The 10,334-nt window shown below is 38.8% G+C and overlaps 1 protein-coding gene across 1 annotated transcript; it reads right to left on the bottom strand.

Annotated features, from left to right (window-relative positions):
• Positions 1-36: 36 nt before the first annotated feature.
• fbxl6 (F-box and leucine-rich repeat protein 6) lies at positions 37-9,919 on the bottom strand. The gene is made up of 11 exons (XM_080735872.1): positions 9,783-9,919; positions 8,950-9,077; positions 5,610-6,081; positions 4,403-4,561; positions 4,202-4,265; positions 3,675-3,806; positions 3,403-3,510; positions 3,131-3,241; positions 2,815-3,043; positions 994-1,243; positions 37-723 (listed from the first exon to the last, which is right to left on the bottom strand). Exons 2-11 carry the CDS (start codon positions 9,020-9,022, stop codon positions 594-596), a joined length of 1,728 nt encoding a protein of 575 aa, XP_080591998.1. The 5' UTR covers positions 9,023-9,077; positions 9,783-9,919; the 3' UTR covers positions 37-593.
• Between the last annotated feature and the right edge of the window lie 415 nt (positions 9,920-10,334).

Genomic DNA, 10,334 nt, shown 5'->3' with positions numbered 1-10,334 from the left:
GTGACAAAAATACAACACATATTGCTGCGTGGAGACAGGAAACTTCCTTGACCTTACACGAATAAAAGCCTGAAACTGGCTGAAAAATCTAGGGTCAGATTTACCCATTTATTTTGTTTATATTATATTATTTATTTTGAAAAAACAAACTGGATCCTTAAGCAGCAGCAAGGGAATTTAGTAAATTCACACTTTTTTGTGGTTTGGTGAAATTATCGTACATTTGGCCATTTTTTGAATTATTGAGCGTACATCGTACAGAGGGGTTAAATTACCGTACGAATACAATAACTATCGTAAATCTGGCAACACTGAAGAGCAGGGAGACAAAATACAACCACTCCAAATTGCATGAGTTATATTGTATTAACATTAACATGTATTAACCACACAGATTGGGCAAATTTCAATTTTATTCATCATAAAAAAAGAAAAAAAAAACATAGTCCTGCTAAGTATAACATGTGCAAGTTTTATCTTGCTGATATAAAGATTATTGGTTTTCTGTTTCAATCTGCTTCTATCTCCCATCAAATCTGGAGATCAAAAACAAATGTTTAAAGAGTTTTTCTGGACCCAAAGAAACATGACGATTATTCTAATTTATTAATCAGCTGGTGGATGTCTTCCTGTCCACGGTAAACCCTCTTTATTCCTCTTGGAAAATAACGGCAGGATGACAAGTTGAGGTAGTTGAGAGAAGTAGACTGGCAAATGACTGACCTAGAACACAGTACAAAAACATAGAATACGTTCAGAATTGCACGGGTAATAAAGCGACATTTCTATACAATTGCCATACTATGTAAGTGCTATGTTTAAGCTCAAGGACTTCATAATATTGAGGTTGATTAACCAACACATTTTTACATTTTTAGTAGATCAGGTGGATGCTTACATGTAGTTGTACATCAACCCTTAAACCCCTAGATGTCACTAAAGCACAGGTAGAACAATTCAATATCCTGGAAATGTTAGTCCATGTTCACCTACCTAAGGGCATTTGGTGTGATGCTTGTTCCAGTGAGACTTAGTGAGCGCAAGGAGTCTGACTGCGCTGTCTGAGCGAGGTGGCTCATTGCGATCTCTATGTCCTCCACTGTGAAGAGGTGATTTGTGATATCCAGTTCCTTCAAGGTCCCACTCCATTTTTCCGTCAGCATATGAAGGCCCTTCTTGGGTGACGGAAATGCCACTGACTTCACGTCAGTGAAATATAGTCCCCAGAACAGACACTCAAGTTCTTAAAAAAAGAAAACAAAAAGAAACATAATTATTTGTTATCACACAAGTTTGTTAAGCCTGACCTAGGTTTTCTGAAAAATCAAATATTATTAAAAAAAATTACAAAATCAAATATGTAGCTACATACTGTACATGTACTGAACTACACACAAATGTGTACATGGCCTGAATGGGTTAATGGGGATGTAGAGGTCTTCACGGGTCCAATTTGAACTACCCGAACCCAAAAGGACCCGGGGGAAATGGACCCGGACCCATATGGCCCCGTCTATCATTTGGAATTTGAGAACCGTTACCCGATCAGCCCCGAGACGTGATGGATCCGATCCGAACGGCCCCGCCTGTTATTAGAAAAATTGGATCCGAAACCCGAGCAGAACGGGAGATCCGAGACCCGAACCTGTCGCCCCGAAATGAAAGAATGCCAACGTTATTATATTAAGAGTTGTATCAGACATATTTCTTACCTAACGTCGCCACGGTGCTGCTGTTGCTGTCAGCGGCGCTGTGCCTCTCGCCAAAAGATGATCTTTTCCCAGACCAGTAAGTCAATGCGGACAGTTTGTAAATACAAATAAATCCATGTTTTTATTCCTTCTTCTTTGGCTAGCAAATGCTAATGCTATCGTTTTCTGTCGCATGTGTTGTTCATTATATCTTTCTGCTTTGAGTGTCCATTTTGCTCTGCAGAGCATGACAACACGCAATGACAACTCCATTGTAAACCGTTAACCAAAACGTTACGTTAATATCTTTGATAATAATAACAATCCAACTGATACAGTCAGTGTTGTTGTGACTGAGTGAGTCAGTTCTCACAACCAATGCAACAGATTACATGCTGCATCTTTAGTGCCATGCCATCGTGTGGCGTTATCTATTTGGTGCAGTTGTTGCGTTCGCTTTCACTTCAATCTCGGCCTGTCTCGGCTCCACTCGGGTAACAGGAGATACCCGGGGAACCGGGGCAGACGGCCCCGGCCCCGGCCCGCCCCGCGGTAAAAGCTCGAAAACGGCCCCGTTACCCGGCTCGGGGCGGTTCGGATCGCGGGTAATTTCGGATCTCGGGCAGGTCCGAAGACCTCTATGGGGATGACAAAATGATGATACCAGATGATTATGATGCAGACCCGCTTGTAAGCATGCCCCCACCCACTGAAATCAAAATACTAAAATCGCTAAAACAATAGAAAACATTTCAACACTCATCTTTTCTTTTCTCTAATTACAATCTAAAATATGAACCCTTGTTGTAAAAAATAAAAATAAAAATAAAAAGTCCTATAAGACTGAAACTGGCTACCTCCTGCATTTGGTATAATCAAGTTTAAAATTATGAATATATTCCAATTTCAACAGTTCTAGGTTATTAAGTTGTGATATTGTAATTGTATTCTTGACAAAAAAACAATTTGGATAAGAAGCTTAAGTACTTTGCTGTTACGATTTTTTGTGTTGTCCCATATGTATCAACAAACTGATTATGATTATTATGAAAGATCAAAACAAGGTTTTGGGCCATATCTAAAGGCTTCATACTTTAACACTCAATCTTAAATTATAGCTCACCAACACAGGGTAACTCAGCAAGGCCAACAGGTGTGATTCGAGAACAGCCCCGCACATCCAGAACCCGAAGTTTGGGAGAGCCAAAGAGAATGTCCCTCAGGTCTTTGTCGGTCATGAAGGAAACTGAGGTTGTGGCCATGCACAGCTCCTCCAGTAACGGGAAGCCTGACGTAGAATTTGGTGCAGACCGCCCTTTTGGTATGGGTATGACGTTCAGCATCCGGAATGTCTGAACAGAACCAGAGTCACAATCACTTTTAACCTGGCATCCCTGATCTGGGCAAAGTCATTATAGGTGAAATATTACACTTTTTACCTTTAGCTTAGGACATCCACTTTGTAGACCTTGAATGTCGATGGAAAGTTGACAATGTCCACTGTCAAGCTTTGTACTGATCTCAAGCAATTCTAAATTCGGACAACTTCTCTGGAAAAAACAAAACAAAAAAACAATAATAAGGAAATAAAGGGGACAACATATTAAGGCCATTGTGCTTATTAAAACTCATTGCATGAAATAAATATCTAGATTATAAATAGATAATAAAAACATGTATTAAAAAAATACAAAAAATAAATAAGCCTTACAGAAATAATAGCAGGAATTCTTCTTGGGTCATTCTTGGGTCCAACAGGGAACAGGAGCTGTCTGATTTGGCTGCCATGTGTTTCCAAGAAGATAGCAAGACCTTGCACCTGAGTATAAATGTAGTGAATACTAATAAGTAAAGGATAATTTGTTAAAATAATTAGTAAATTCTAATAAATACATGATGAGCCATGTGTAGTAGTAATAATAATAATGAATTATCATTATATCATTATCAATTGTCATGGGTAGCCTACTGTGTATACAATACCTCTGAATGTTGCACATTTATGCTATCCAAAGACCGGCTGTGTGCGCTGAGGCTCTGGAAGCTCTTCTCTGTCACACCATTGCAATATGAAAGTTTGAGGGAGCGTAGATTTGGACAGAACTGGGACACAACCTATTGGGTTGGACAAATAACACATGAAACACAATATTTCATGGGGGAAAAAAACACTCAAGATATACAGAGTGGAGTTTCCTCTGAAAAGTGTTATTTTCCTGTCAGGATACATTGGAGTGCATTGTTTTGCATATACAGAACAGTACCATGGCCTATATTATAATTGCCTCGTGGGGAGCCTCAACTAGATGTTTCCCGAACCACTGGTTGAGAAAATACTAAATGACAGTTGATGTTGTTTGTTTAACATACTATGAGCAAAGATTTAGAACAGTGATGAAACTTTACTGGGATTATATTTGAGGTGTCTCTGTATACAATATTAATGGACAAGAGACAAATACTTTCTGTAGCCACCTGTATACTACAAACAACATGTATATAATACTTACTTCTACAGCATAGTCCACATTATTTTTCCAGTGACAAAGGGAGAAGTCTCTTAGCTGGGAGAATCTAGTCAACAGTGATAAGAAAGATAGATAATTTGTAAACAACTGCACCCGATCAGAGATTAATTCACATTTCAAATCATATTCAAGTTCAGCTAAATGTTCTAGTACATTGAATTTGACAAAATGTATAACATGGACCTGTTTTGTGCCAGCCAGTTTAGAGTGCGATTAATTCGCAGCACTGTTTTAGGCAACTGTGTCTTCCCAGGATCCATCCAGCAGTACCCTACAGTCACACACCGCCACAGCACAGGACTGGATGCAGCAGTATTCCACAGATGGCACACTCTCGCCATCCTTTTTCAAGAGAGAAAATAGGATTTAGCTCACAATAGTGCCATCTACACAAAGTATGCTCTTACACTATTCAAATATGCACTCAGTTAGGTTATTGTCCATTTCAAAAGGGTAGAATGATACAAATGAATAGTGCTGTCCACACATTGGAAACTTGGATTTGTTTTTTCTATGCTTTTTCCATGCTGAATGAATTATTTCTTGAAACACGATGAGCACATTTCTTGTCAACTCTATATAATATACAAGACTTTAATTCTACCACTCTTTAATACCAATAGATAGTAGCCGTAGTGACATCACAATGGCATCACATTAGAATGTTTTGTTCTCAACCTCACCCACCTGAAAAGGCTGCAGAGACAGAATTTTCAACATAAACATCACTTAATTCTTTCTTAGTTGGAATTTGTCTACAGGTAGGTTATATCTGTGCAGGGACATGATATCACGCTGATGTAGTTACATACATAAACAGGGTCAACAATGCTTAACATGGTGTTAGGGCTGTTTATGTTGTTGCACATACTGTACATGGTACAACTAATGTTACCGTGAAGTGACCTTCATTGAGGTATCATCATGCAAGTTATACATATTGCAGGAAACAACATTTATCTAAGTAAATTGAATATTGTTATGTCTTTTTGCAGACTGAGCAAAACATCCCAGTAGCACCTCATGAAACTGACTTCTACTTCACTCCAAAACCAAAAGGACAATTTTAATTTCCATCCTGAATGGCAGCAGGCCTAATATTATTATTGCATTTAGGCTACATGTGAAATAATGCAGCTGAAAGTCAAAGTTCAGAGGCTGTCGGTTGCTTTTGTTAGGCTAAATGTTTGTTTACATTTCTTGAATTAATGTCTTTAGTTTGCAAAAATGTACTTGAAGCAAAAATACGATGTACTGCATTTATTTTTTTACTTGTCGTGACACATATCGTTCAACGTTATCGAATATCGCATGTTTTCCTAATATTGTGCAGCCTTACCGTAAATACAACAGATAAAGACTGTATGTAATGCCTGTAAGTGTGTGTTACCTGCAAAGAAATGGTACTGCGCCGTCTTGGATGACAACCATCTGAAAGATTTTGATTAGCACCTCCTCAGGAAGACCGTCTCCCCATCTACTGTCTGTGCCAAAGACTGGGTGATGCACCAGAGCCTTGTCTTCTACCCTCTTACTCTCTGTTGGTTTAGTCTCAGCAGGGAGTGTGTTCTTCCTCTTAGTTTGACTGATATTTGCTTTGCCCTTAGCAGGCTTCTTTTTTCTGCTTATTTTCTTCTCCAGAGGACGCCAATCTGAATCATGCTCATTCTTCTTCTGAGGACGCCACCCTAAATCATGCTTACGATCGCCTATGTTGGATATTACCAGGAGCATATCCTCTCCCTCTTGAACGGTGTAATCAAGCCTGGCAGCTCTTTTCTTCTTTGGCTTGGCACGAGATGCAGGCACCTGGTTGGACATCCTCTTCAAAGACGGCTTCTTTGCAGTGGACCCACCTACACCTGGGAGATTCAAAACTGTTGGTACACTATTCATGGACCAATATTCCGCATGGCTCCATGTTGTTACAGTTTCTCCACATTACCTTAATGACACATGTCAGCTATGTACCACGTTTATTTAAATGACTGACCAATGATTTTGGTAAATTATATATATATATATATAATATATATATATATATATATATATATATATATATATATATATATATATATACCGTATATACTGTATATCATTTATGTATATGGCCCTGCATGTAGGCTTAACATGCCCGCCTTAATAAATAAATAAATAAATAACATAAAAAATATATATATAATATAACAGTGATGTTACTAGGTTTTCAATGTAATGGGTCCCGGGACCCACAGGTGGTCATTCAAATGGGTCCCAGAAAAGTTTTATGAGTCCTCAATACAATGTTTTCGAGCGCTGTGAGCTTGTAGATCGGCTATTTTCAAAATGTTTGCCTATTTCTTAAATTTATTTTACAATTTGGCTAATGTTTGAACTTAGAACTACTAAAACATATGCCCCTAATGAATTTGGGCGCGCAAAATGGCGTCGGACGTCGGTGGAATCAAAACATTGACGTTTCTATCGCCTGTTTAAGACTTTCTATGTGGATTTTATTTGTGTTAACGTAGGGTAAAGTAGGATGCTTTCACCCAAGAACAATGGTGGTGTCTGTGGAATTTTAAAATGTTTTTCTTTTACCGCGACCCGGTAAATTATTTTACCATGGACTCCAATGGAGGCGCATCCCTGGGACCCCAGGACCATGACATGAATGAGTCCCTGGGCGACTTGAATGAGTTTTTGATGCGGGATGCGCACGTAATGACATCACTGATATAATATAAATAATAATATTGCCCCACTTGATCAGATCGGTGATTGATCGGTATCGGGTGATAAAAAAACCTGATCGAACCATCTCCAATACAAAAACCTCCTCCCACTCAACACTCCGTGCTGACAGGTTTTTATATCACGACCCCATATTATGAGACATTCTTTGTTTTTTCCTTTGCTTTATGTTTTGTGTAAAGCATATCGAATTGCCTTGTTGTTAAAATCTGTTATACAAATACTTGCAAATACTAGAAGAGTCGCAGGAAAGAAACTCGCCTGGGCTGATGGTTTATGCCTTTTGATTGATTGATTGATTGAGGTATTTATTAAAGGTTTTGGATAGGAAAAGGTACAGTTTCATGACAGTACAGTACAGTACAGGCAAGGCTTATTGAGATCCTTAATATCCTGTTTACCTCTGTAAACAATGCCTAAACGGTTAAACATTACCTTATTCCTAACCTTAACCACAGTAAAACGGTGCAAAAACCTAACCCTATTCCTAATCTTAACCTCAGAATGATACATGTAATCCTAAATCATTTCTAACCTTATTCTCAGTAAAACAAATACAAGAATAAAAATCTCTGCGAGTTTCTTTCCGGTGGGCTAAAAACGCCCCCACAAAAATATGGTTTTGTGATGAAAAGTGATGAATCATCACTTTTCACAGTTTTGTGGGGTCCATTTGTAGCATTAGGAATGTTTTTGTGCAAAACAAATGCTTGCAATGGATTCAGAATCATGAAAACACCCTAGTTAGACCCCTTACATGCTACTTAAAGATGAAGTGAATGGGTAGGTGCAAGAAATCATTAAAAATGAACCCCATGGGAACATATTTCAGCTTGGTACCTGGATCTTAAAATATACCCTTCAAGGATTAAGAAAAATCAAACCTCGGTTCGAAGTGGAGCGGTGAATCTGAGCAGCTATACCCTGTGTGTGTTGCTAAATGCCTAAACTGTAAACTATAAACTGTGCCTGTGAGTGAGTGGTGAGTGTGCCTGGCCTGCACAAAACAGCGCCCCTCCTTTAACTAGTGTGTTGTGTGTGGCCACTCAAGGTATTGCCAGGCTACGGACACGGCCAGCCAGCCAGCCAGCCAGCCAGCCACCCACCCAGCCACCCAGCCACCCACCCACGGACATACCCACGGACATACCTGTCTATTGGGAGCGCTTTCACCGCTCCAAAAAAAACAGGTGGCTAAAGAGAATCCACCCTATGCGTGCGGAGTCTGCGGACCCCCCTGTCCATATAGACTAATACTTGCCTGGTCATGGAAAACCGTGCCATTTCCGCTTCAATCCTTTCTCGCACCAAAAATAGCCGATCTCCAAGCTCTCTGCGGCGCATTGAGCTTGGAGGTCTGCTATTTTTGATATTTTCACCAAAAGACCCCTTCTGAAATTTCAGCCCCTGCCTACTGTGATACTGTGTCATTTACTGTTGTATCCTTACTCTATTCTATTGTGTATGTATTTATATTTATACATCTCTCAGAGTGTTCTAGAAATGTTTTTCCATATATATATATATTGTCGTTGTCTTTTAATATTCACAATTGAATAATGAAATGAACAGATGTATAAGTCACTTGGGCACACAGCAGGTTTTCAGTCACTTCACTTGCCAGTGATTAGCAATTACCCACCCCTCCCATGTTGATGGGGAGATTGAGGACACCTCCCTGAGATGACTCCACCTTTGTTCCCAGCCCCCTATAAAAGTGATGTTTGTTCTGTCATTCTGTTAAACCCTGATGAAGACTGGTAACAGTCGAAACGTTGGTAAATAAATTATTTGCATCGTGGCTGAAGAGTGTGCGGCCTCTTTCCTCTCAGCCCCTGCCTCTCTAACATTCTGTGCACGTCCCTGATCATCCATGTGTGAGATGAGCAGTACAGATGATGGTGGAGGTTCAGGATTATGGGGAATATTATGTATATGTAATATTGATCTAAATATTTGCCAGCCCATGACAAACCTATTTCCTGATGTTGACTTACCTAATGCACTTGATGTAGCATCACTAGCTCCAGTTCCCTCACTGGAACCTTGAGCTACAACTTCAGAGTCCATATTTAGGCGATGCCCAGTTCCAAGACCAATAGACAGCTGCTGCAGTCTTCCACATCTAATACATATTAAACATAAAATAAACAAGTATTGTAAGTATAAATCTAGTTATATCAGGGGATGGGGGTCTGAAGAGAATAATGTGTGTGGACACGCTTGCATAAGATAAGGACCGTTCAAAACATGTTTTTCTTTAAATTACCATACATGAAGCTAGTTAGCATTTTTTTTTTTTTTTTTCCTTTTTTTACTGATTAGGTGCACGTATCGTATGTCGTTGTTTTTTCTAGATTGATATTCCTATGCATTTGTTATATTGTTGTTGATGTTCTGATATATTATCTTGCATATTATAGTGATGTATTATCTGCTCATTGTAAATTGCTTTGGATTAAAAGCGTCTGCTAAATGCCTAAATTGTAAATGTTATTTAGCAGCACACTGGTCCTTTCAAACAAGTACACTTCATACTGACCTACTGTAAATACAAATTGTCCCTGTTTTTCGACTGTTCTATGATGTTATCTTTGCATACTGTGTTTGTCTGTCATTCAATGTTTTTATGAATTGAGTACAAAAGGACCCCAATGTAAACAAGCCAATATGGTTTAATGATTCAAACCACAATAAAGCACAATTGTGCTTTCTTGTGGATTAAATCATAATTATTAGTAAACCTTGTATTTGGATTCATTGTTTTGCGTGCTGACCATTGTACAGCCTACCTACTAGCTAACCATTACATTTGAATTTCCAATCTTACCTGATATACACAATATATTTTCAATATCCAGTTTTCGGAACTTGTGTTGTTGATTTCAGCAATTCAGGATGTTTCATGACATTGATGTGAGACATTATTATTATTCACATGTTGTCTTAACTGCAAGTTGGCTCTGCTAAAAACAAACAAAGCGCTAATCCACCTCCTCCACTGCACTGACCCACAATGCACCGGCTTCACCGTTCACTCATGCGACGATTGGTGGAAAAGTCATAGACGTCCCGCCTCCTCAAAAACTGTCCAATCATATGTGGGCAATTATTTTCGGCTCTTGTACTTGAGTAAAAGTATGAAAGAAAGTGTTGATGTCAAAATGTACTTAAAGTAGCCTACCAAAAGTACAATTAATAAATGTTTGGAAATAGCAGATCTGCTATTTTCAAACAGGGCTAATCTAAGTGGTTAATAATTTATGTTTTATAGGATTATAATACGTATAGCTGCAATGTAACTAGTATCTACAAATTTCAAATAAATGTAGTGCAGTAAAAGTACAATATATGGATCCGAGATGTAGTGGAGTAGAAGTAA

The sequence above is a fragment of the Nannobrachium achirus genome (assembly GCF_963921795.1).
Source record: "Nannobrachium achirus genome assembly, chromosome: 10".
In the NCBI taxonomy this organism is placed as follows: Eukaryota; Metazoa; Chordata; class Actinopteri; order Myctophiformes; family Myctophidae; genus Nannobrachium; species Nannobrachium achirus.
The sequence above is the reverse complement of the archived record's forward strand: the minus strand, read 5'-3'. Positions and strand labels throughout refer to the sequence as shown.